Source organism: Natrix helvetica (assembly GCF_964273705.1).
Source record: "Natrix helvetica genome assembly, chromosome: 7".
In the NCBI taxonomy this organism is placed as follows: Eukaryota; Metazoa; Chordata; class Lepidosauria; order Squamata; family Natricidae; genus Natrix; species Natrix helvetica.
The window spans coordinates 3,711,139-3,738,154 of NC_138558.1; the positions used below are offsets into that span (position 1 = coordinate 3,711,139).

Here is a 27,016-nt window from a genome sequence, read left to right on the forward strand (position 1 = left end):
CCTTTTCAGAAGGTCGCAAAAGGGGATCCCACGACCGTAATAAATACGAGTCGTGTTGCCAAGCGCCTGAGTTTCGATCACGTGACCACGGGGATGTTGCAGTGTGAAAAATGGTCATACGACGCTTTTTCCCCCCCAGTGCTGTTCTAACTTCGGTCACTAAACGAATGTTTGTTAAGTCGAGGAGGGCTTGTAGTTGATGAAGAAGATCATCAGAGGAGATCCTGTTACTTAAGATGGAGAGCAGCTGAACAGCTTTGCATGAGGGAGACTTTTTTCCACAGTGAAAGGTTTAGGTCTCTAGACTGATGTTTCTTCAACTGTGGCAATTTGAAGATGTGTGGACTTCAACTCCCAGAATTCCCCAGCCAGCAGGCTGGGGAATTGTGGGAGTTGAAGTCCACACATCTTCAAGTTGGCACAGTAGAAGAAACAAGCAATCTAGAATGTGCCTGACGACAACTTACATCCTTGTCTGGGCCTTCCTAGGGCAAAAATCACACACACACACAAAATAACTTTAAAAGGTAAAGGTCAAGGTTCCCCTCGCACATCTGTGCTACCCGTTCCTGACTCTAGGGGGCAGTGCTCATCTGCACTTCAAAGCTGAAGAGCCAGCACTGTCCGAAGACGTCTCCGTGGTCATGTGGCCGGCATGACTCAACACCAAAGGCGCACGGAACACTGTTCCCTTCCCACCAAAGGTGGTTCCTATTTTTCTACTTGCATTTTTACATTTACAAGCTGGGAGAAGTAATGGGAACTCCCTCTGTTATGTGGCACTAGGGATTCAAAGCGCCGAACTGCCGACCTTTCTGATTGACAAGCTCAGTGTCTTAGCCCCTGAGCCACTGTGTCCCTTGCATCTATCTATCTGTCTGTCTGTCCGTCCGTCCACCCATCTAAATATCTACCTAAATATCTGTCTGTCTGTCTGTCTGCCTGTCTATTTAAATATCTATCCATCCATCCATCCATCTAAATATCTATCTAGATAGCTATCTATCTATCTAAACACCTATCTAATGATGATGTTCGTCCATTGTGTTCGAAGAGGACCTTCACATCTATCAGATTGTGGACTCTCCACGATGTGTCCACAGGTGGCTGGTAAGGCCTCTACGGGCATGAAATGCTCTGCCACATCTCAGGCATTCCTACACATGGTATGTGTAGACATCCTTCTAAATAGCTATCTAAATATCCATCCACCCACCCATCCATCCCTCTAAAACTCTCTCTCTCACTCTCATATCTATCTATCTATCAAATGCATCCATCCATCCACCCACCCACCGATCTATCTATCCATCCATCCATCAAATCTAATTGTCCGTCCATCCATCATCATCTATCTATCTATCTATCTATCTATCTATCTATCTATCTATCTATCTATCTTCTTTCAAATCCATCCACCCATCCATTCATCAGATCTAATTCTCATCCATCTATCCATCCATCCACCCATCCATCCATCCATCCATCCATCCATCCATCCATCCATCCATCCATCTATCTTCTATCAAATCAATCCATCCATCTATCAATCAAATCTAATTCTCATCATCTATCTATCTATCTATCTATCTATTCATCCATCCATCTATCAAATCTAATTCTCATCTATCTACCTCTCCCTCCCTCCCTCTCCCTCTCCCTCTCTATCTTCTATCTATTGAATCTAATTGTCTCACCTATCTCTCTAGCTATCTAAATTTATATGGCTGCCCACTCCCTCACGACGACTGTTTTTTTACAAAACAATAAAGAGCCTACAAACCCAGGACAATAATCCCTTACTTTTACTGGAAAGTAGGTGGCGAAAGGAAGGAGGATAAAAGGAACGAGCAGAGACCTCAGCTCAGCCACCTTGACAAAAAGCTTGCGAGAGAGAGAAAACTCAACAGGGCAACAAAGCCTGTCTCTTCCTGCCTCTTCCCTGCTCTACTGCTAGATCACTTGATCCATAAATCCCGAACAGGCCAAAGAAATGCAATTTCCACTCACAATAGCAGGTTCCTTTGAGGGGGTTGCCCTGGTATCGATTCTCCACTTCGCACCTGGAGGAAAAAACATGAAAAGAATTGGCCTCCGGTCGTAATTCTTTCCTGTACACGAAACTTTTATTTCTCTACTTGATTTGTAACTCCCAGGAACAATCTGGAGTCGGAATAGTAGGGTTTTTTTTGAGAAAGTGGATAAAAGTCAGAGTGATCTCCTCCTCGGCTTACAACCCAACATTTCCACGGCTAAGCAAGGCAGCCGTTAAGTGAGTTTCGCCCCGCTTTCTTGCCACAGTTGTAAAGCGGATCACCGCAGTGAATCGTGTGGTTGTTAAGTGAATCTGACAGGTCACAACAAAAGGGAACAGGAAAGGGAAGAGCGATGGGTGCTGGGGAGGTTTTCAACAATAGCCTGAACCAACGATGGCATACGGCAGGGGTGTCCAAACTTGGGAACTTTAAGACTTGTGGACTTCAACTTCCAGAATTCCCCAGCCAGCGTGGCTGGCTGGGGAATTCTGGGAGTTGAAGTCCACAAGTCTTAAAGTTCCCAAGTTTGGATACCCCTGGCATACGGTCTCCTGCCTTGAGCAATGGGGAGGGGGGTTGGAGTAGATGACCTCCAAGGTCCCTTCCAGTCCTACGATACTGTGTTGTATGAGAAGCAGACGGACTGATCGTTCAGCTGCAGCAGAATCATTCTGGGCCGATAACAGCTGGGCCAACCCGATGATCCTTCTGGGAGTTTCCTGTCAATTATTTTACGGTGAAGGGAGATGCAGAATTTCACCATGAAAGTCATACAACGTGCAAATAACTTCGCAGGCTGACTTTAGCATGCGACACGGAGATTGCGCAATCCTTTTTTTTTTTTTTTAAAGCAAGGCCTCCATAACCACCGGGGGCTGTCCTGGTGCAGAATAACAAAGTTTGGAAGGGACCTTGGAGGTCTTCTAGACCAACCCCCTGCTCAAGAAGGAGACCCTATAAAACTTTAGACAAGTAGCTAAACCCCTAACCCTAAACATTTCAAATGGTTGTCCGATCTCTTATTGAAAACCTCCAGTGATAAAAGCATTTATAACTTCTGGTGGCCAGCTGTTCCACTGGTTAATTGTTCTCTCTGTTAGGAAGTTTCTCCTCAGTTCTAAGCTGCTTCTCTCATTGATTAGTTTCCACCCATTGCTTCTTGTTCTGCCCTCAGGTGCTTTGGAGAATAGCTTGACTCCCTCTTCTTTGTGGCAGCCCCTGAGACATTGGAAGATGCTATCATGTCTCCCCTAGTCCTTCTCTTCATTAGGCCAACCATAACTAGTTCCCTTAGCAGTAGTTTATGGTGCACAAAACGACTGCTGTATCTTGACAGTCACAGCACATCCAGCCTGTTCCCCTGAATTTTAGGAGCTATCCTATGGATATGAAAAAAAATGCAATTTCTTCTAAGTGTAGATGAAGCTATAAAGCAGATTAAATAACCCTCTGCGACAGCCCTTCAAATATTGGAAGACGGCTATCGTGTCACTCCTAGTCCTCTTTTCAATTATTATTATTATTAAGCTAGGCATGCCCAATGCTCTGGGCCTGGCCTGCTTTCTTTGTTTGAAAAGTGGGGAGGAAAATGGGTGAGGTGTCGTATATTTATCCTGGAGGCGTTTTGGGTGTTTGGATCTCACCACTTGGGGGTTTTCTTGCAGACAATTCATTACCCAAACTAGATAAACACCCTCAGGGCTAGAAGGGAGTGGGGTTTGCAGAGTTGGTGCCCTCTGAGCATGGTTGTTTTCTTGCAGACATTTCATGGCCCAACTAGGTAACATCATCAGTGCTAGAAGGGAGTGGGGCTTGCAGAGTGGAAAAGAAAGAAGGGGGGAGGGCAGAGGAGGAGGAGGGGGAGGACTATAAGGTCCTTGGTGCTCTCTGAGCATGGTTTTCTTCTTGCAGACATTTCATGGCCCAAATAGGTAACATCATCAGTACTAGAAGAGAGGGGGGTTTATAGAGAGGAGGAGGAGGAGGAGGAGGAGGAGGAGGAGGAGGAGGAGGAGGAGGAGGAGGAGGAGGAGGAGGAGGAGGAGGAGGAGGAGGGAGGGAGGAGGAGGGAGGAGGAAGACTGTGGGGCCCTTGGTGCTCTCTGAGCTTGGTGGTTTTCTTGCAGACGTTTCACAACCCAACTACATAATATCCTCAATGTTAGAAGGGAGTGGGGTTTGCAGACTGGAAAAAGAGGTGAAGGGGTGAGAACAATGGTGGTGGTGGTGGTGGTGGTGGTGGTGGAGGAGGAGGAGGAGGACTGTGCAACTCCTTGATGCTCTCTGAGCTTTGCTGTTTCCTTGCAGACATTTTGTGATCCAACTAAGTAACATCATCAGTCTCACCAGTGTTATTGATTACTGTACAGTTACTACAGCACTGATGACGTAAGCTAATTGGGTCATGAAACGTCTGCCAAAAACCAACCAAGCCCAGAGAGCACCTAAGCCCTCCTCCTCCTCCTCCTCCCACAGCCTACTCCATGGGTGTCAAACTGGTGGCCCATGGGCCAGATGTGCAGGCCACGGCCATCCCAGCTCCACAAAGGGAAAAAACATCGGGAAACATCACATGATGCCACAAGTTTGACATCCGTAGCCTGCTCCCTTCTAGAACTGATGATGTAGCCCAGTGGGGTCATGGAACGTCTGCAAAAAAAAAAACCAACCCAGCTCCGAGAGCACCCGGGACCCCTCATTTCAACCCCGTAGCTCCAGATATTCTCCTTGATTGGTGCTTTGCTCCCCAAGGACCGAACTGCACGGCGTTACGGGCTGCCCGAGGGTTTCCCAGCCGCCACTCACAGCTGGCACTCTTCTCCTTTGATCCCTTTGGTTGTGCAGAAACACTTCCCCGTGTTGGTGTTGCAGATGGAGGCGTGGCCGTTGCACTTGCAGGCTGTAAGAGAAAGCACAAAACAAATTTCCCACAAAATAAATACCAACCTTTCGTAGAGAAGACGTTTCACGCAAATCAGTCAGGCGGAGGAGAGGTTTCCAGATTTTCTCCGGCAATGTAGTCCTTGATTTACAACCACAACGGAGCCCGGCATTTGTGTTGCTAAGTGAGTTTGGCCCCAGGGGGATCCTGTGATGTTTGGGACACTGCGACTGTCATAAACACGAGTCAGTTGCCTGGCGTCTGAAGGTGACCACGGGTGAGGGTGCCACGGCTGTAAGTGTGAAAAAGGGTCCTAAGTCCCCTTTTTTTGAGTGTCCGTGGTAACTTCGGTCACTAAAGGAACCGTTGCAAATCAAAGGCTACCCGCAGAAAACACAGGGCGTTCTTCCTCTTAAGCAGAAAGGCAGCGCTGTGCAGTGGTGGGTTCTTCTCCCCGTAGCTACCGGGACGCTGCTCGCGGGGCCGCGTATCCTTTCGTGCACACACGTGCACTCTACCGCCCCTGCGACACCCAGCTGCTTGTCAGAGCTCGCGCAGGCGCTGCATGTTGTGTGCGCGTGCGCAATTGGCCGGTTGCTTTCAAAACCGGTATAGAACGCGGGCAGGTGGGCCAAACGAGCCACCGTACTGGTGCGCTGTCAGCTGCTCCCGGCTACTCCCGTACCGGCCGCAACCCATCACTGGTGTTGCATCTACGCACTAGGCACGTTTAGCAACCCAAATCTGTACGGGAAAAGGCAACCGAGATATTAGAACAGGGGTGTCCAAACTTGGGAACTTTAAGACTTGTGGACTTCAACTGCCAGAATTCCCCAGCCAGCCATGCTGGCTGGGGAATTCTGAGAGTTGAAGTCCACAAGTCTTAAAGTTCCCAAGTTTGGACACCCCTGTATTAGAATATCAGAGTTGGAAGGGACCTTGGAGGTCTTCCAGTCCAACCCCCAGCTCAGGCAGGAAACTCTATATGGTGAACCTATGGCGTGCATGACAGAGGAGGCACGCAGAGCCCTCTCTGTGGACACACGCACCATCGCCAACTGCTCTTCTGGTTTGTGGCCTGAAAAACAGCCTGAAAACAGTTCAAAAAATGACCTGAAAACAGCCCCCAAAACAGCCCCCAAACGACCCCCAAAACAGCCTGAAAACAGCCCCAAAACGACCCAAAAAACAGCCTAAGAACAGCAAAAAAAACACGACCTGAAAACAGCTCAAAAACCAGGACAAAACACCCCCCAAAACAGCCTGAGAACAGCCCCAAAATGACCCCCAAAACAGCCTGAGAACAGTTCAAAAAAACAACCTGAAAACAGCCCAAAAATAGCCCCAAAGCCTGAAAACAGCCCCAAAACAGCCCCAAAACAGCCCAAAAAACAGCCGGAAAACAGCCCAAAAACCAGCCTGAAAATAGCCCAAAAAAACAACCTGAAAACAGCCAAAAAACCAGCCCCCAAACGCCCCCCAAAATGGCCTGAAAACAGCCCCCAAAATGACCTGAAAACAGCCCAAAAATGGCCCCAAAACAGCCGGAAAACAGCCCAAAAAACAGCCTGAAAATAGCCCAAAAAACAGCCGGAAAACAGTCCAAAAAACAGCCTGAAAATAGCCCAGAAAACAGCCAGAAAACAGTCCAAAAAACAGCCGGAAAACAGCCCAAAAAACAGCCGGAAAACAGCCCAAAAAACAGCCTGAAAATAGCCCAAAAAACAGCCGGAAAACAGCCCAAAAAACAGCCTGAAAATAGCCCAAAAAACAGCCGGAAAACAGCCCCAAAACAGCCTGAAAATAACCCAAAAAACAGCCGGAAAACAGTCCAAAAAACAGCCTGAAAATAGCCCAAAAAACAGCCGGAAAACAGCCCAAAAAACAGCCTGAAAATAGCCCAAAAACAGCCGGAAAACAGTCCAAAAAACGACCTGAAAACAGCCCCCAAAACAGCTCAAAAACAGCCCAAAAAACAGCCCCAAACCGACCTGAAAATGGCCCCAAAAGAAGACGCATGGGCCGTCCAGCTGGTCTTTGGGTTTCCGGGGCTCTGACACGCACACATGCAGACATGTTACGGTTTGGGCACTTGGTGTCGAAAAGATTCCCCATCAGAGCCCTATACCATTTCCAAACACTTCATGGAGCAGCTACAGTTTCTGGTGGCAAGCGGTTCCCCTGGTTAATTGTCCTCCCTGTCAGGACGTTTCTCCTTCATTCCAGGTTGCTTCCCTCCTGGATGGGTTTCCCCCCCGTTGCTTCTTCTTCTCCTGCCTTCCTCCAGGTGCTTTGCAGAACAGACTGACTAGCATGAGACGATTCGGAGCGTGTGGTGGGAAGGAGGCACCTCGCGGCGTCCGCCAACAGGTTCAACGCAAATTGCTGCACGACGCATGCAGAGCAGGAGGAGGGAAAAAAAAGAGAGAGAGAGAGCGCAAGAGAGAGACAGAATAACATTCCCTGCTTCTCAGAAGTCATGACTTTGATTTGGAAAAGTTGTCAGCCCTCAAGGCTGCAGAGAGAAGCTTTTAAGTGCGTCACCAACACCTGCCAAAAAGAGGGGAAAAAACATCAGAAAACACGGGAGGCTAAATTGCGAAACGGCCCACGGGCCCATTATACCAACGGGGGCAACTGCTGCAGCCCGAGGTTAATCCCAGCGATGGTTTTTAAAGACGCCGAAAGCGAGAACCCAGCTCATCTCCGTACCGCTGGTTCCGTTCCTGGGTGGGCATTTATTTGTTGGTTCGTCTGTTTACTTGTTTATTTAATCGTTTGGGAAGGAACCTAAACCCCCCACCCCACCCATTCCCGCTGAGCATCTTCTAATTTTACAGAGGTTGGAAGAAATCATCTCGCAGGGACCGTCAAAGCACCAGGCACGATATCGATATTAAACCGTTTGACGGGGATTCGCCATCATTTCTTCGATGAAAAATGAGCAGAGGTGGATTTTCCCTCTGGGGGGAAATTGAAGCACGGGGGCTCCTAGATTCACGACCACATGCGATCCCCAAAACCTCTGTCATTAATTGAGACGTCTGTGACGTGCGTTTGGCTCCATTTGGGGATTGTCCTTGCCGTGGTTGTTGAGTGAATCGTTGCATTTGTTCAGTTAGGAACACGGTTGTTAAGCGAATCGGGCTTCCCCATTGACTTTGCTCGTCAGAAGGTCGCAAAAGGGGATCGCTTCAGCCCGGGACGCTGCGATGGTCATAAATAAGAACCAGCTGCCAAGTGTTTGAAATTTTGATCGCGTGACCACGGGGATGTAAAATGGTTGAAGTGTGAAAAACGATCCTAAGTCGATTTTTTCTGTGCCGTTGTAACTTTGAATGTTCACCAAATGAACTGTTGTAAGTCGAGGACCACCTGCATGCGGGGACCACCCTGGTGCTCTCTGAGCTTGGTGGTTTTCTTGCAGATGTTTCATTGTCGAACTAGGTATGCGTTATCTAGTTACATCATGAAATGTCTGCTAGAAAACCACCAAGCTCAGAGATCACCAAAAGGTAACGGTAAAGGTTCCCCTCGCACATCTGTGGTAGTCTTTCCTGACTCTAGGGGGCGCTGCTCATCTCCGTTTCAAAGCCGAAGAGCCAGTGCTATCCAAAGTCTCCGTGGTCACGTAGCTTGTATGACTCAATGCCGAAAGCGCATGGAACGCCGTTCCCTTCCCACCAAAGGTGGTTCCTATTTTTCTACTTGCATTTTTAAGTGCTTTCGAACTGCCAGGTTGGCAGAAGCCGGGACGAGTCATGGGAGCTCACTTCGTTACTCGGCTCTCGGGATTTGAACCGCCGACCTTTCTGATCGACAAGGTCAGCATCTTAGCCACTGAGCCACCGCATCCCAACCCGGAGAGCACCAAGGACCCCACATTCAATCCTGAGCTACAAGCAGTCTCTACTACAGGTAAGGACCACAGGGCATCCAACTAGGATTAGATTTAGGTTGAGATCTGGGCTTTGACGTGGCTATTTCAGAACCCACCGTTCTCTTTTTCCCAGCTATTCCTTGGTAGATTTGCTGGGAGGCTGAGGGTCATGACGATGTTGCAAAGTCCACTTTGGGCTGAGCTTCCATCTTCTGACGGATGGTCTCACGTTATCTCACTTTCGCCCCAAACTAATTCACCTCTAAAGGTAAGAGATTCTGTAGAGATTCTCTGCCATCTAGGTGCTTTTTTCAGGAGGCAACTGGACGTCCTTGGTGTTTTTACTTTTCTTTTGAAGACCTTTCGCTTCTCCTCCAAGAAAGCTTCTTCAGCTCAGACAGGATTGTGGGGAAGGTTTTCCTGTTAGTTGTGTCCGAGTTTAAGCCATGGTGCTCAACTCTGTTTGTCGGCTGTGGGAGCCAGTGATATCCGAAGACAATTCCCGTCATGGTCACGTCACCAGCGGGAGCGTATGCCGAAGCACACAGAACGCTGCGACCTTCCCACCAAAGTCCACCTATTTATCTACTTGCAGTTGCGTGCTTTCGAACGGCTAGGTGGGCAGGAGCGGAGGCCAGGAACAGGAGCTCCCCCATCTCGTGAAGCTCAGGTCTCGAACCCTGGGCTGTCGGCTCTCCGGCTGACAAGCTCAGCAGCGCCTTTTAACCGCTGAGCCATCGGGATTAAAACTAACCTTCTCAAGAGCAAAAGGACCAAGGCTGGTTTTAGGAACTGGCAGTTTGCTGGGTTGTTTTTTTTTAGCAACTGGAAAAAGAGTTGCTTTTTTCCAAAACGGGGTCACTGCAGCTTGTCTTTTGAGGTTATAAACCACCACAGCAACAATTTTGCTTGTGTTTTTCTTTTCCGCCCCCCCTCTCCACTTAATGACTGTGAGTAACCTACTTTAAAAAGCTTTTCTGCCTGAGAAGCAAAACGCCGTTCCGGTGGGCCTGCAGGGCTGCGAATCTTAACAAGGTACGTCGTTGCAAACCTCTCTTCTTCCCCAGACGCCGCTATCAATTTAATCAGGGAAGGAAAGCATGCATTCTTCCTTAATTAAATTATGCACAGGCAGACAATAGCTGGCCCATCTTTCGCAGAGCGCGCAAAGGACTCTCGGAGACAGGCAAACAATGGTTGGGCACCAAAAATATATACGGGTTGACAAGCAGGCAGCGTTCGGTCCCTGGCGGCACTGTGCCCTCCCTCCCAGCCTCTTCACCGGCGGAGCGAAAATCAAGGGCACATAAATAAGCAATGCCGTGGGCGTTAAGATTAGACACATTTCCTCAATCCCACCTAATTTCACCAAGAATTTCTTGGCCCGGAGTCTTAAATTATTGAGTAGGGTACACAGGCGCCCTTGATTACCGCCGCCTGCAAAGAGCATCACGGCGGCTGGGTGGGAAAGGCACAATTGCTCGGCGCTGGTCTGCAATCAAAAGAGGAGAGGAAGGATGGGACTTACGCTGGCACATCCCTCCGTTCGTGGGGTCTCCATAGTAACCGGAGATGCACATCTCGCAGTGTTTGCCGGTGGTCAGGTTCTCGCATCGCTCACAGATGCTCTCGTTGATGCATTTGCTGTGCCCGTTACACTGGCAGGCTGGGGGCAAAAGGAAGAAAAAAGTTTGGGTTGGTATTTCTCCTGGAGATCCAAGCGTCGGCTTCTGGAGGCTGCCCCAGTGCTCAGTTTTCTTGACCAGCAAGGACGGGGCTGACAAGGAGATGGGTTGGCCCTGGGTTCTGATGAGGCTGGCTCTGCTTTCTAGACTCCAGGTAGGATGAAAGGAAAGCAGGGATGTCCAACCTTGTGTTGTGGCCCGACGGCGGCCAACGGAGCTGGCAGCAGAGTCGGACAAGGAGGAGGTTGGGGAGGAACAAGGGCCAGTCCTGGGGGGCTGGGGATAGCTCAGACGAGGGCTCTGTGCCGGAGGCAGAGAGGGAGCTAGACAGCAGCGAGGCAGAAGAACAGCTGGAGCCTGTTCCCAGTGTGCGCATGCGCAGAGCTGCCAGAAGACAAGAACAACTAAGAAAGCAGGGTCAACTTGGGAGTAAAGCCCCACCTTGGAGCTGATTGGACCCTCCCATAGGAAACCAAAGAGGGGCAAATGGGGAGGGGGCTTTTGCAGGAAACAATTTGTTCCTTCGGTCGTTTCAAGAGTGGAAAGTTCTGTTTGTGACTATAAGAGACTCTGTGCCAAGGGTTGCCTTGCCCTGCGGTTGGAAACTCTTTTGGGCTCCCAATTGGGCCTGGATCCCTGCTCGGCCTCTTTGAAAGAGCCCCTTTCGATACCTGGACACTGGATGAAGGACCAGTTGTATCTGTTCTCCGTCAGGCACAGGCTGGCATCCAGGATGGGGTCCGGGTAGGGTTTCCCCGTGGAGGGCAGGGAGACCGGTGGCATCTTCATTGGAGCCCTGGAAGAGCCTTCCATGCATCGGCCCTTCCCGGTGTTACTGGGATCCGTGCACCAGCCGCACCCCGGCTGCTCCAGGCAGTGGCTGCAGGTGAAGTAGCCGGAACAGTTTTCAGCTGCGGGGAGAAAGCAAAGGAAAAGTGCTCAGCCATGGAAAAGCTTTAGTCCTCGGCTGAACGACGGAAATCGAGCCCAAGGTTTCCGTTGTGACACCAGGCATTGGTTAAGTGAATTCTGCCCCATGTTGTGACCTTTCTTGCCACGGTTGTTAAGTGAATCACCGCAGTTGACAAGTTAGTAACCCGGTTGTTAAGTGAATCTCCCCGTTGACTTTGTTTGTCAAAACTTCTGCAAGAAAAACCCCAAGCTCAGAGAGCCCCAAGGACCCCACAGTCCTCCTCCTCTCCCTTGTTCTCCTCCTCCTCCTCCTTCTCCCTGCAAACCCCGTACTCTTGTAGCACTGATGATGTTACCTAGTCGGGTCATGAAACGTCTGCGAGAAAACCACCAAGCTCAGAGAACACCAAGGACCCCACAGTCCTAGTCTTCCTCCTCCTTCCCCGCATTCTCCTCCTTCTCTCCCTTCTTCTCCTCCTCCTCTCCTTCCTCCTCCTCCTCTCTGCCAACCAGTCTCCCTTCTAGCACTGATGATGTTACCTACCTTGGTGATGAAATGTTTGCAAGAAAACCACCAAGCTCAGAGAGCACCAAAAACTCCCACAGTCCTAGTCTCCTCCCCACCCCCTCTTCTTCTACTTCTTCTCTGCAAACCCCACTCCCTTCTAACACTGATGATGTTCCCTAGTTGGGTCAAGAAACGTCTGCAAGAAAACCACCCAGCTCAGGGAGCACCGACGCACCCTGTGCCATTCCCTGGATGCCCTCCACCCGCCCCTCTTGACCCCAGCAAGGAAGAGAGAGGGCTCACGTGGGCAGCTGCTGACGGTGTGCCATTCCATGCACTGGCCGTAAGGGAAGGAGGCCACGTACGCGTTGGAGTCCACGCACTGCTTCTTGTTGCTGCACCACATGCACTCCGAGTTGCTGCTGGTGCACTCGCTGCACGCCGTCCTCAGGCCGCAGGGGGTCCGGCACTGCTTAGCACTGTGGTTGGCTGCGGGGGGGGGCGAGGGGGGGAGGAAAAGACACGAGGATGAGGGCAAGGGGCGAATGCAAGCGCCTTCTTCCAAACATCTGCAGCGGTCCGGCGCAAACCTAGAAACCTTTTTCTCGGTCTATCGAGTCTCCCCTTTCTTACTCGAAATAGGCATTTCAGGGAAACAAAGATACCGTATTTTTGGGAGTATAAGACGCACCAAGGTTTTGAAGAGGTACATTTTTTTAAAAAAAAAAGTTTTTGCGCTCTGCAGGCCTCCCAAACCCTCTGCGCGTCTCGTTTTTTGTGGAAAACAGGGCAGGGAGAGAGTTTGAGAGGCCTCCAAAGTGCTCCTGGGGGCTGGGGGCAAAAATGAGCAAAAAATGGCCCGTTTTTCCCTCCTTTTTGCCCTCCCCAGCCCCCGGGAGCACTGTGGAGGCCTCCCAAACCCTCTGCACGTCCATTTTTGCAAAGGGGACGGGGTTTCAGGAGGCCAAAAATGCTGCATTCAGTGTATAAGACGCAACCAGATTTGCTCCCTCTTTTCTGGGGTGAGTGTCATACTCCGAAAAATACAGTAGCTCTGAATCCAATATTAGCCAATTAATGCCGAAGTAATGAAGACGAAGAACATAGAAATGAGAATAATAGGCTTGGAAGGGACCTTGGAGATCTTCTGCTCAGGCAGGAAACCCTCTACCATCCCAGACCAATGGCGGTCTTATCTCTTCTTCAAAACTCCCAGTGTTGAAGCATTCACAACTTCTGGTGGCAAGGAGTTCCACTGATTAATCATCCTCCCTATCAGAAAATTTATCCTTAATTCCAGGTTGCTTCTCTCCTTCATTAGTTTCCATCTGTTATTCTTCTTCTGTCTTTCTTTTTAATATTTTTTTTTATTTTTTTCCAATACAAAGATACATATTTTGTGGACAGTGAATTGACTGGGTCATCTTTTTAAAAATGTTAACAATAAAAATACAAATAGCATGTGGAGTTCTAATCTTCCAACTTCAACAATACTAATCTCATTTCATATTCCTTTTACATTTTCCCACTAAATTCAGATTAGTAGATGGTAATTTAAGATTAGGCAATCTAACTGTATTATTAATACTAACCGTGTGTTAAAATATATTGTGAATTTAAAATACTAAGGATTAGAAATGGTGGGCACTTTGAGATACGCTCCCGTGATGGATTGAATATTGTTAATAACTGGTGTTATTAGTAATCCCATACATTTGGAATATTGATGCTATGGTGGAATAATGAATGATTTTTAAAATATTGAATGATAACACTTAGTAAGGGATAACAAACACAGGATGCAAAGAAATGTTATTTATGTTTAAATGAACTAATGGGAAAATGTAAAACCACCCGTTGCTTCTTGTCCTGCCCTCAGGTACTTTGGAGAATAGCTTGACTCCCTCTTCTTTGGGGCAGCCCCTCAAATACTGAAAGCCTGCTATCATGTCTCGCCTAGGCCTTCTTTTCTCTAAACTGGCTGTACCCAATTAGAATAGAATAACAGAGCTGGAGGGGACCTTGAAGGTCTTCTAGTCCAACCCCCAAACCCTATACCGTTTCAGACAAATGGTTGTCTTGTCTCTTCTTGAAACCCTCCAGGGAGGGAGCATCCACAACTTCTGGAGGCAAGTAGTTCCACTGATTCATTGTTCTCCCTATCAGGAAATTTCTCCTTAGTTCCAGGTGGCGTCTCTCCTTGATTAGTTTCCACCCATTGCTTCTTGTCCTACCCTCAGGTGCTTTGGAGAATAGCTTGACTCCTCTTCTTTGTGGCAACCCCTGAGATATTGGAATAATGCTATCATGTCTCCCCTAGTCCTTCTTTTCATTAAACTAGACATACCCAGTTCCTGCAACCGTTCTTCCTATGTTTTAGCCTCCAGTCCCCTAATCCTCTTTCTTGCTCTTCTCTGCACTCTTTCCAGAGTCTCTGCATCTTTTCTACATTGTGGCAACCAAAACTGAATGCTGTATTCCAAGTGTGGCCTTCCCAAGGTCTTATAAAGTGGTATTAACCCTTCACGGGATCTTGATTCTATCCCTCTGTTGATGCAGCCTAGAACTGTGTTGGCTTTTTTGGCAGCTGCTGCACACTGCTGGCTCCTATTTAAACCGTTGTCCACCAGGACTCCAAGATCCCTTTCACAGTTACTACTACTGAGCACGGTACCACCTATACTGTACCTGTGCATTTTGTTTTTGTTGCCTAAATGTAGAACCTTACTCTTTTCACCATTGAATTTCATTTTATTAGATAGTGCCCAATGTTCACGTTTGTCAAGATCCTTCTGTATCTTAAGCCTATCTTCTGGAGTGTTGGCTATTCCTGCCAGCTGCTCTTCATTTGTTTTTCCTCCTTGCCTCTGGGTGTGTAGTTCTACACCCTCCACAAAGCAACCTGAGTGAAGTTGAACAATGCTTTACCTGGCCGTTCGCAAACGCTGCCGTTGACCAGGTTGATGCAGGTGGCGGCCTTCAGGCCTTGGCTGCTGGGCTCTGCTAAATAGCTGCAGAAGCCGATGTCGCTGGGCTCCCCCGGAAGCCACCGGAGGAGGGTGTTGGTAAAGGGAGACATGTCTTCCCAGCACCAGTACGAGACGTTGATCTTCCGCAGTCCGACCCAGGGTGTCAAAGCTTTGGGCTGGGGGAAAGGGAGGGAGGGAGAGAAAGAGAGACAGAGAGAGATCAACTACCATGTTTCCCCCCCAAAATAAGACAGACCCCCCAAATAAGCGCTTGGCCTTGTTTTCGGGGAGGTCTTGTTATTTTTGAGGTGCAGGAGGCGGCGAGCGTGGTCACCTCATGCTCCCTTTTTCAAGAGGCACCTGGAGTTTCTGTTTTTTCTTTGAAGACGTTTTGCTTCTCATCCAAGAAGCTTCTTCAGCTCTGACTGGATGGTGGGGGATGGAAGGATTTATATTCCTTGCTGGTCATTTGCATCTTTTTAGAGAGTCGTTGAGGCGACTTGGAGGTTAATCTGTGTCCTCAGGGTCACCCGAGAGGTGCAAATGGGTGTGGAGCCTTCTTGGAACTGCTGAAAGGACTGGGTTGTAAACTGGAGACAGATGCTGTCGTGTCCTTCCCCATCTATTGAGAGAGGACTGCCGAATTTTGACATAGATTTCAATTTTTGACCCCTCTTTCAAATCAGAGAGGTGCTCTCTGTCCAAAATGTGGCCTTTGCTGTCTTGAAACAAGTAGCCTTTATCTTTTAAAAGCAGATGGACTGTTGACTCTGGTCCTCGTGGCTTTGTACTCCTATGTTGTGCCCTGCGTATGTGAAGTGATTGTTTTCTTTCTCCACCAATCTCCCGCATACAACACCGTCCTCTCAGCAGTCCCAAGGACCTCAATGACTCTCTGAAAAGAATGCAAATGCCCAGCAGTCTGCAAGGAATATGAATCCCCCCACACTCCCCACCATCCAGTCAGAGCTGAAGAGCTCTGGGTTGACCTGTGGGGTCCTTGGGGTTCTCTGAGCTTGGTGGTTTTCTTGCAGGCATTTCATTACCAAACTAGGTAACGTCAACATTGTTTTTAAAGGAGTGGAGTTTGCAGAGAGGTGGAGGTGATGGAGGAGGAGGGTAGGATCCAAGTAGGTAACATCATCAGTGCCATCTCCTTTCTTTCACTGATGATGTTCCCTAGTTTGTATGCAAGAAAACTCCCAAGCTCAGAGAGCACCAAGGACCCCACAGTCCTCCTTCCCCTCCTTCCCCCTCCTTCTCTCCTCTCCTCCTCCTCCTCCTCCCCTTCCTCTCCACAAGCCCCATTCCCTTCTAGCACTGATGATGTTCCCTAGTTGGGTCAAGAAACGTCTGCAAGAAAACCACCTAAGCTCAGAGAGCACCAAGGACCCCACAGTCCTCCTCCTCCTCCTCTTCCTTCCTGCAAACCCTACTTCCTCCTAGCACTATTGGTGTTACTTAGTTGGGTCATGAAAGTCATCAAGCCCAGAGACACCAAGGACCCCACAGTCCTCCTCCTTCCCTTCCTTCCTTCTTCCCTTCCATCCTCCTCTTCCTCCTCCTCTTCCCTTCCTCCTCCTCCTCCAACCCCACTGCCTTCCAGCACTGATGATGTTCCCTAGTTGGGTCATGAAACGCCTGCAAGAAACCAACCAAGCTCAGAGAGCACCAAGGGCCCCACAGTCCTCCTCCTCCTTTCCCTCCTTCCCCCTCCTCCTCTCCTCTCCTCCTCCTCCTCCCTTCCTCTCCACAAGCCCCACTCCCTTCTAGCACTGATGATGGATCATGAAACGTCTGCAAGAAACCAACCAAGCTCAAAAAGAGCACCTACAAAGTTACTTGGGTCCCAAGTGCTAATTCAGAGATACGTTGTATTTCCATCGGGTCCCACCCACACAATGGGTATCCCCAAACCCCCAGCCGAAAGGGGAAAGGGGACAGAGGTCGCTCACCGAGGCCTGGGTCTTCTGCAGCTCCTTCAGGAGGAATTCCACCTTTTTCTGCGTAGTGAGGGAGGCCAGAGCCGCGTTATGGCTCCTGCAAGCCAACTTGGCATTGTCATAGCTATCTTTAGTGTTGGTGATTCTCAGGCAAGAATTGCCCACCAGGTGCCACGTTGCCCCACAGATGTTTTCTGCCAAATAATCGTAGGTAAAATATATAAAATAATCACCAACAAATTCTTTTCTTTCTTTCCTGGGGTGAGTGGATAGGAAAGGGACAATTAGCAAGCCGTAAATGCCATGTTTGACGGCTAGACCAGCATTTCTCAACCTCAAATGTGGGGACTTCAAGAGTGGAGCTCTCGGCTGAAAATCAGAAGGCTGCGAGTTCGTTCCTAGGTAGAGGCAGGTATTTCTTTCTCTGGGCACACTAAGAATATATCTGCTAAACAAAACTCCGTACTGGCGACAGAAAGGGCATCTGGCCAGTAAACACTCTGCTAGCTCCATTCAGTTGCCCACATCCCACCCTGCAAGGGATTGCGGGGTGGTTAAAAGATGATGATGAGATGCATGGACTTCAACTGGCTAGGTGATTCTGGGAGTTGAAGTCCACATGTCTTAAAATTTGTCCATCTTTTTGTTATTATATTGACAGGTAGAACTCGACTTGCAACAGTTCATTTAGTGACTGCACTGTCAGGCCTGCAGCCATCTTTTATTTTGGATCGTTGGCCTGCCATACTTTCCATTATTCTGCGATGCATTTTTCTATTGTGGGAAAATGGGACTGTAAGGAGTTAGATGACAGGTAGCCATAACTAAATTCTTTCTAGAAAACCAAGGTCATCCTTTATCTTTGCCCCTCTGCACCTGCCCGGAACTGGATGGGCGGAAGCTGCCAGCAGGGCAGTGGGAGATTGGACTTGTGGGTGTGTGTGGGGGGGGGTCAAGATCTTGAACTTTCAACTGGGTGGGGAAAACCGGGAAGCTTTCAGATCCGGGTTTTCCCAGATGTGCCAACATGGCTCTCTTCATCAATTGGAACTTTGAGGAATCCTTTGCCTCGGACTCTGATTTAATTTTTGGATGCTATTTGGAACTCTGACATGCTGAAAGTTACAACAGGGGAAAACTACCCCGGGGTGGGGTGGGACGGGACGTTAAATGCAAACCTACCAGGCAAAGCGATGCATTCTTGATTCCTGGCTTCCCACTGGCAGTTCTGGTCCAGGCTGCAGCTCTTGCAGCTGGTTTTCTTGTTGCAGTAAAAGGCAGGGTTATCCTTGGGGCAGCTTTCGAAGGAGGTGATGGGGCTCTAGAAGCCAAAAAGAAGAAAAAATAAATAAAGTTTTTGAATTCGGCCCAGACTCTTTGGTCAGTGAAGAACCTCTAGGGACCAAAAGGAGCCCCGGGGAAGAAGAAGGGGGACACCCACCAAGTCCAGCCCATTTTCTCCCTGCAGCAACCGGGTGAGACGCTGCATGGCAACTTGACTGCCGCGTCGTGCTCCGCCTGGGGCGGCCCTTGAAGAGGATGCCGAAGCGCCACCTGGTTCAAAACAGGCAGCCCGCATGCTTTTGTCCAGACCCAGGTGTGCGCAGGTGTTGTCTCTCCTGCGGGAGCTGCTGCCCTGGCTGCCCATCGGCTTCCGGGTCCGATTCAAGGGGCTGGTAGGGTCGCTTTCAAAGCCCAACATGGCTTGGAGGGAGGGGCTGGGGGGCGTCGGGTTAACTGAAGGGCGGTCTTTTCCCAGCCGCAGCTCCCGGACTCATGGAGTGGGGAAGGCAGGGGATGTTGTGGGTCCCTTTCTCTTATGGAGGTCCCTCTGGCAGGGACCAAGAAGAAGGGCCTTCTCCGTGGTGGCTCCCTCCCTGTGGAATGTCATCCCTGGGGAGATCAGATGGGCTCCCCTCTTGGCAGGCTTTTACGAGGCTCTAAAGGCCTCTCTCCCTCTTTTCTTTCCTTCCTTTCTTTCCTTCTCCCTGCCTTCCTTCCTCTTTCCTTTCTTTCTTCCCTCTTTTATTTCCTTCCTGTCTCCCTCCCTCTTTTCTCTCCTTCCTCTCCTCCCTTCCTTTCTCTTTCCTTCCTTCCCCCTCCCTCTTTTATTTCTTTCCTTCCTCTCCTCCCTTCCTTCCCTTTTCTTTCCTTCCTCTCCTCCCTACCTTTCTTTCTCTTCCTCTCCTCCTTCCTTTCCTCCCCCCTTCCTCTTTCCTTCCTTCCTGTCTCCCTCCCTTTGTCTCCTTCTCCCTTTCTTCCTCCCTTTTTTCCTTCCTTCCTCTCTTCCTTTCCTCCCTTTCTCCCTTTCTTTCCCTCTATCTCTTCTTTCCTTCCTCTTCTCCCTCCCTTCCTTTCTTCCTCTTTCCTTCCTTCCCTCTCCCTCTTTTTTCTTTCATTCATCCCTTCCTTTCTTCCTCTTTCCTTCCTTCCCTCTCCCTTTTCTCTTTCCTTCTTCCCTTCCCTCTTTTCTTCCTCTCCTCTCCTCCCTTCCTTTCTTTCCTTCCCTCCCCCTCCCTCTTTTCTTTCCTTCCTCTCCTCCCTTCCTTCCCTCTTTTCTTTCCTTCCTCTCCTTGCTCCCCTTCTTCCTCCCTCCCTTTTCCTTCCTTCCTCCCACCCTTTTCCTTCCTTCCCTTCCTGTCTTGCTCCCTCTTTTCCTTCCTCCCTCTCTTCCTTTCTCTCCTCCCTCCCTCCCTTCAACCCACCTAGAACTCCAAATCAGGGCCAATGGCTCTGCAACGGAGCATGCGCAGAGGGTTACCTGGTCTTCCGAGCAATTGCTGTTCTTGGACAGGCACTGGCCGGTGCACCAATGGCACCAGTTGGTGTTGGCCGTGCAGCTGTAGCAGTCGGTAATCTGGTCGCATTTTTCATGGTCCACCGCTAGGCAGAGAGAGAACAGGCAGCACCGTCAAACCCTCCCATGATTCATCCCGCCCGCGGATGAGCAACACATAAAACTGTTGAACTTCTCTACCCGCCCCCCAGGGACGCCCCAGGGAGCAGGGTGCCGCTCAGGGGCCACCTTCACTGCCATTTCAACTGAACCAACCGCCTCAATTTCGTTGACGTATCAGAATTATTTCCTGCTAAAAGAAATATCACTCCGACCAGTGGTGGGTTTCACATTTTGTTACTACGGCTTCGCCCCAAGCGCACACTCCCTTTCTGCGCATGCACCTGGCCTTCCGTGCATGTGCTTTGCTCATGCATGCGCCTTCCCCGCATGCGCCCAGCCTCAAAAACATGCCTAAATAGTCAAAGTTGGGCAGAGAACAGTTTCAATTCAGAGCAGCAGACTAGTTTAGAGATCACCACAGACTCAGAGCTACAGAGCTAAGCCACGCCCAGGCTCCTACCGTGTTTCCCCGAAAATACGACAGGGGCTTATTTTCTTTTGCCCCACGAAATATGCTCTTGGGCTTATTATCAGGGAGGGCTTATTGTTTTGGGGCTGCCGGGCGGCTGCTCCCTTGTGAACTGGCTCCCAAAGAGCCGGGCACAGCCTCGGGCAAAGCAGCCATGAGGTAACCATGCTCACGAGCAGCCGCCTGGCAAATCCCCTCTCCAGCCGGGAAGAGCGCCATTCACTGACCTAGGGGGTAATCCCTAAGGTGCCAAGCCATGTGGCGCTCTGCCCGCCCTCCAGCTGCCGCAGCTTGGCACATTCGGGATACCCCCTAGGGTAGTGCATGGAGCTCTGCCCGGCTGGAGAAGGGGGTTGCGCAAGCGCCTGTTCCACCCGCAGCTTCACCAAGCCCTTGCGCAGCTCTCCCAGGCCACCGCCGCCATGCTCCGAGCATAACTTCCAAACTCCAAAACTCGGGGCCGAGTCTTCCAGCATCGGCCACTCTAGGAGTGCTCTCTATGGTGGGCCGGCTGCTGGAAGACTCTGTCCGGAAGACTCTCTGTCCGGCAGCCGGCCCACCATAGAGAGCACTCCTAGAGCGGCCGATGCTGGAAGACTCGGACCCGAGTTTTGGAGTTTGGAAGTTATGCCCGGAGCGGGGCGGTGGCGGGTGGCAGCGGGCAGCAGCGGGCAGCGGCGGTGGTTGGGAGAGCCTGGCAAGGGCTTGGTGAAGCTGCGGGCGGAACAGGCGCTCGCGCAACCCACTTCTCCAGCCGGGCAGAGCTCCATGCACTGACCTAGGGGGTATCCCGAATGTGCCAAGCCGCGGGAGCTGGGGGGGGCGGGCAGAGCGCCACATGGCTTGGCACCTTAGGGATTACCCCCTAGGTCAGTGAATGGCGCTCTTCCCGGCTGGAGAGGGGATTTTCCGGGCGGCTGCTCGTGAGCAAGGTTACCTCATGGCTGCTTCGCCCCTGAGGCTGTGCCCGGCTCTTCGGGAGCCAGTTCACAAGGGAGCAGCCGCCCGGCAACTCTCCCCTTCGGCCAGGCAGAACGCCACTCCCCAACCTAGCGGTATCCCAAAGGTGGCAAGCAACGTGAACGCTCCCCACCCCCCCGGCTCCTGCGACTTGGCGCTTTCGGAATAACGCTAGGTCAGTGAGCGGTGCTCTGCCTGGCCGGAGGGGGGGTTTATTTTCGGGGGTGGGCTTATATTTTTGCCCACGCGAAAAATGTGGCAAGGGTTTAGTTTCGGGACAGGTTGTATTTTCGGGGAAACACGGTAGTTGTCTCCAGCAAATACTGCTTCAGTTTCCAAACAGCCCTCATTGGCTCACTTAGTGGCTATGTCTATTCCGAGTCATGAACTCTCTCACACACTGACATGCATGGCTGGCTGGGGAATTCTGGGAGTTGAAGTCCACAGTTCTTGAAGGGGCCCAGGTGCGGCAATACTGGCCTAGGATACAGTCCACGGTAAAACCAGTCGACTCAAAACTGCAATACCCACCCAGCCAAGAAGGACATTCTTCGTTCGTTTTGTGTTCTTGCTGCGTGGCGGCCATTTCCCAAGGGAGGCACTGGGAAACGGAGGCGTTCCAGACACATCGGAGTCCAGGACCCGCCTTTAAGCAGGAGAGCTGAGTGGCATACGCTTCGCAGCTTTCGGGTGTGTATTTTATGATGTCGCTCAAGAGCAGGCTGTTGAAGCCTCCGAAGAGGTACATGGTACTAAGAAAGAAAGAGAGGGAGAGAGGGAGAGATAGAAAATGGAAGGGGTTAACCTGTGGCTCTCACGCTGGCAAGGAATGCTGGGAAGCAATCAAGGTTGATTTTACGGTATATCGTTTAAGTCTGTGATCTACGCTCATCAGAGTGGACAAGCAGGTCTTCGCCTGTTTCTTCTTCTTCTCTTCTACTCTCTTCTCCAATTCTATTCTACAGCAATAGCCCTTAGACTTACATACCGCCTCACAGTGCTTTTACAGCCCTCTATGAGCGGTTTACGGAGTCCGCCTCTTGCCCCCAACAATCTGGGTCCTCATTTTACCCACCTCGGAAGGACGGAAGGCTGAGTCAACCTGAGTCAGCCTGGTGAGATTCGAACTGCCAAACTGCAGCCAGCTGTCAGCTGAAGTAGCCCGCAGGACGGCACTCTAACCACTGCGCCATCTCGGTTCGGTTCAGTCCTGTTCTATTTAGTCTATTCTATTCTATTCTATTCTATTCTGAATTCTATTCTGAATTCTATTCTATTCTATGCCATGCCATTCTCGATTTTATTTCATAGTATTTTCTATATTCTAATCTATTCTGTCCAATTCTATCCCATATTCCATTCTACCTTATGTCCTATTCCTATTTCTATCATATCCCACATCCTACCCCATTCTAATATTCTCTTCTCTTCTACTGTACTCTACTCTACTCTATATTCTGTTCTGTCCTAGCCTAGCCTAGAACTAAGGAGAAATTTCCTAACAGGGCCTCCAGCTGAAGCAGGGGGTTGGACTGGAAGACCTCCAAGGTCCCTTCCAATTCTGTTATTTTGCTGCTCTAACACAAGCGGTGCTAACTTTTTCCCAGGTGCCCTGCCCTTACCCGATTATATCCTCTGATTGATTCTGATCACTCGTTCGCCAACGTACCCGTCTCCAATCTGGACCAATCAAATCTTTTAAAAACGCTGACAACTCCACCCCGTCTCTCTCCCAATCCGCTTCATAAAATAACACAGGGTGTTATATAGCTCGGATACGTGTTATTTGGAGGGCAGGTGTTTTGTTTCGTTTTAAACTTTGGAAACGCAGAATGATGACCGGAGCGCGGAAGGGACAGAATCGTTTTAGCTGCTGAGCAGGAAGGAGTCGCAAGCTTTCTTGCTGAATTAAAGTCGCGTTGAAAAAGAGCTTCGGCGCGTGTTTTTAAAAGTTACGGCACTGCAGACGAAGCGAGGGGCCAGCTGAAGCCAAGCACAACGGGGCAGATACAAGGAGAGTTCAGCAAAAGGGGCTCGTAACAGCCAAGCCAGGAATGGCTTTCGCCCCAGGGAAGATTTAAGAGTGGGGGGGAGCGTTTTGAGGAGGAAGTTAAGCCCTCTTGCCACGAGAGGAGGGACATTAGTCAGCGAATGAGGTGGAAAAACCGAGGGAGAAGCCGTTGTTCAAAGCAAGGACGGGTGGGAGGACTCAATGAGCTAAATCCTCATGCTTCAAAACGGGTAAAAGTCATGTTTTCGCAATTAGGGAAATAACTAATCAAGGAGAGAAGCAACCCAGAACTAAGGAGGAATTTCCTGACAGTGAGAACAATTAACCAGTGGAACAGAAATTGCCACCAGAAGTTGTGGGTGCCCAATCACTGAAGGTTTTTAAAGAGAGATTAGACAATCCCTTGTTTGAAATGGCATAGGGTCTCCTGCTTGAGGAAGGGGGGGGGGGGTTGGACTAGAAGACCTCCAAGGTCCCTTCCAACTCTGTTACTCTATCTTCTGTAAAGGTTCATTGGAGAAGGATTTAGGGGTGACATGATAGCACTGTTTCAATAACTAAGGGGCTGCCCCAAAGAAGAGGGAGTCAAGCTATTCTCCAAAGCACCTGAGGGCAGGACAAGAAGCAATGGGTGGAAACTAATCAAGGAGAGAAGCAACTTAGAACTGAGGAGAAATTTCCTGACAGTGAGAACAATTAACCAGTGGAACAGCTTCCCACCAGAAATTGTGGGTGCTCTATCACTGAAGGTTTTTAAAGAGAGATTAGACAATCCCTTGTTTGAAATGGTTTAGGGTCTCCTGCTTGAGGAAGGGGGGGGGTTGGACTAGAAGACCTCCAAGGTCCCTCCCAACCTCATCATTCCATGTTCTTGAATACGTCTTCTTCCCCAATGGATGGAAACTAATCAAGGAGCAATGCAATCTAGAATTAAGGAGAAATTTCCTGACATTGAGGACAATTAACCAGTGGAACAGCCTGCCACCAGAAGATATGAGTGCTCCATCACTGGAGGCTTTTAAGAAGAGATTGGGCAACAGCCTGCCTGAAATGGCATAGGGTCTCCTGCTTGAGCAGGGGGTTGGACTAGAAGACCTCCAACGTCCCTTCCGAGTCCGTCATTCTGTATTCTGTAAAGGTTCTGTAAAGACTAGAGGGGACATGATAGCAATCTTCTAATATTTGAGGGGACAGAGAAGAGGGCGTCAAGCTATTTTCCAAAGCGCCTGGAGGCAGGCCAAGAAGCAATGAATGGAAACTGATCAAGGAGAGAAGCAACCTAGAACTAAGAAGAGAATTCCTGACAGTAAAGAACAAATAACCAGTGGAACAGCTGGCAACCAGAAGATGGGAATGCTCCAACACTGGAAGTTTTTAAGAAGAGCTTAGAAAACATTTTTTTTTTCCTGAAATGGTATAGGGTCTCCTGCCCGAGCAGGGGGTTGGACTAGAAGACCTCCAAGGTCCCTTCCAACTCTGTTTTTCTGTTAGTGACTGGCCTTGCAGAGGCACTATAATGTCTTGGAAAAGTATCCTAAACAAGATACGTTTAACTGAGATTTGGGGGGGGGGTCCTAAAATGGTTGGTTTTTCGGGCCCCATCAACAGCAAACATTGTGCACAAAAATAGAAGGATACTTTGATTCCCACGATGGATGACTGCTGCAAAAGCAGAGAGGGCTAAATTGACTGCTTTGATTAAACGAAGAATAGAATTAAGTTTGTTTCTAATGGGAAACCACTTCTGCGCTTTGTGCTTGAGCTGGAAAAAAAACCTGATTTGGGGTTTTGCTGGTTAAATAGGCTTGGTGTTATAGAAATGGCTAGAATATATTATTATGCAAACATAAAAAGATACCCTTCTATATTATTTCCTTATTTTGCTGCAACTCAAAACAGTTTGAAATCAATGGGTTTTTTTCCTTTTTTCCTTTTCACCTTGCACTTTTTCCTCTTCTCCTTTCCTATGTTTCCCATTCGCCTTATTTTTCTGTAGTTTCCATATTTCACATTTCGACAAACTTAATGCCCAAATCTAAGAACTAAAAAAAGGCTCTTCGGGCATCACGCCGCGGCCCTCGGCTCCCTTTTCTCCATCCTACTACCACTTTCCACCCCAACGCAAAGTAGCCTCCTCTTACTTGTTACTCAGCACAGCCGAGTGTCCGAACCGGTTGATGTCGTGGGGGAGATCAGGTGGAGGAAGCACCGCCCAACGGTCACAAGCTAGGAGGCAAAAAAAAATATAGGAGAGAAGGAGAGAAGCAACTTAGAACTGAGGAGAAATTTCCTGACAGTGAGAACAATTAATCAGTGGAACTCCTTGCCTCCAGAAGTTGTGAATGCCCCAACACTGGAAGTCTTTAAGAAGATGTTGGATAGCCATTTGTCTGAAACGGTATAGGGTTTCCTGCCTAGGCAGGGGGTTGGACTAGAAGACCTCCAAGGTCCCTTCCAACTCTACTATTGTATTGTATTGTATTGTATTGTATTGTATTGTGTTGTGTTGTGTTGTATTGTATTGTATTGTATTGTATAAGCTTGTTTCAAAAGCATTCGGGGGGGGGCACTTTGGCCACAGTAAAACTTCGCTTATTCCCATAGAAACATCAGTGACAACTCAGAAATCAGGGTAGTTTCTTCTAAAGGGCACGGAACTGTGGCAGTATTTACACAGCAAATATAAACAACAACAAAGTAGAATATTTGTGGCTGGGGATTGAAATGAGGGCTTCTTGGTGCTCTCTGAGCTTGCTTGTTTTCTCGTAGATGTTTCATGCCCCAACTTCTTCGCCATTGTAGAAACGGTACAGTAATCAGTAACTTATCAGGAGGAGGAGGAAGAACAGGAGGAGGAGGAGGAATGTAGGATCCTTGGTGCAACAGCATTTAGACATATATCTATACGCTTCACGCTTCACACAAGGGACGCAGTGGCTCAGGGACTAAGACGCTGAGCTTGTGGGTCAGAAAAGTCGGCCGTTCCGCGGTTCGAATCCCTAGCGCCACGTAACGGAATGAGCTCCCGTGACTTGTTCCAGCTTCTGCCAACCTAGCAGTTCGAAAGCACGTAAAAATGCAAGTAGAAAAAAATAGGAACCACCTTTGTTGGGAAGGGAACAGTGTTTGGGTAAGGAGTACATGCAATTTTTTCCAGAGCATTATGTGCATTTAAAGGAAAGGGTGTTGTGGCCTGCCAGTGGCCAGTGGAGCTGGTAGCAGATTCAGACAGTGAGGAGGTTGGGGAGGAACCTGGGCCAGTCCTGGAGTCTGGGGAAGGCTCTGATGAGGGCTCTGCGTCGGAGGCAGAGAGGGGGCCAACAGTTATCAGCTGCCTTCGGAGTCAGACACCAGTGAGGCAGAAGAACAGCTGGAGCCTGTTCCCAGTGTGCGCATGTGCAGAATTGCCAGACGAAGGGAACAGCTAAAGAACAGGGGTCGACTTAGGAGGAAGGCCACAGGTGGATGATGAATGGCCCCTCCCAGAGGAAATAAAAGAGGAGCGACAGGGGAGTGGAGTTTGCAGGAGGCACTTAGTTCATCCCTGCATTCTTGCCAAGTATTGTGGCATCTGAAAGATATCAGCCTGGCCGCTCTCCAAGCCTGAGAAAGGTTGGTAATTGTGGACTATCTTGAAAGACTGTGGGAGAGGAAAGACTTTGCTGGAGCGGAATTCACTGTCAATTAAATAAAAGGGGTTTATCGAGACTCGACTTCATGCTGCTGGGGAAGGTCAGAACAAAGGGATTCAATGTGAATCCTTCACTCCGAAGCCAACAAATATATTTCTCTCTCTCTCTCTCTCTCTCTCTCTCTCTCTCTCTCTCTCTCTCTCTCTCTCTCTCTCTGAATGAAAAGGAGAAA

At 49.4% G+C, this 27,016-nt stretch overlaps 1 protein-coding gene across 2 annotated transcripts in view; it reads right to left on the bottom strand.

The window, feature by feature from the left end:
• Positions 1–27,016, bottom strand: part of ATRN (attractin) — a 186,040-nt gene that overhangs the window by 86,458 nt on the left and 72,566 nt on the right. For both annotated transcript variants that reach the window (XM_081960346.1, XM_081960347.1), the window contains exons 11-21: positions 25,294–25,378; positions 21,673–21,893; positions 19,575–19,696; positions 17,996–18,134; positions 16,826–17,007; positions 14,830–15,046; positions 12,205–12,390; positions 11,153–11,392; positions 10,325–10,462; positions 4,841–4,934; positions 2,011–2,063 (exon numbers count right to left, since the gene is read on the bottom strand). In XM_081960346.1, coding sequence (XP_081816472.1) covers positions 2,011–2,063; positions 4,841–4,934; positions 10,325–10,462; positions 11,153–11,392; positions 12,205–12,390; positions 14,830–15,046; positions 16,826–17,007; positions 17,996–18,134; positions 19,575–19,696; positions 21,673–21,893; positions 25,294–25,378 — 1,677 coding nt within the window. The remainder of the gene's footprint in view (positions 1–2,010; positions 2,064–4,840; positions 4,935–10,324; positions 10,463–11,152; positions 11,393–12,204; positions 12,391–14,829; positions 15,047–16,825; positions 17,008–17,995; positions 18,135–19,574; positions 19,697–21,672; positions 21,894–25,293; positions 25,379–27,016) is intronic.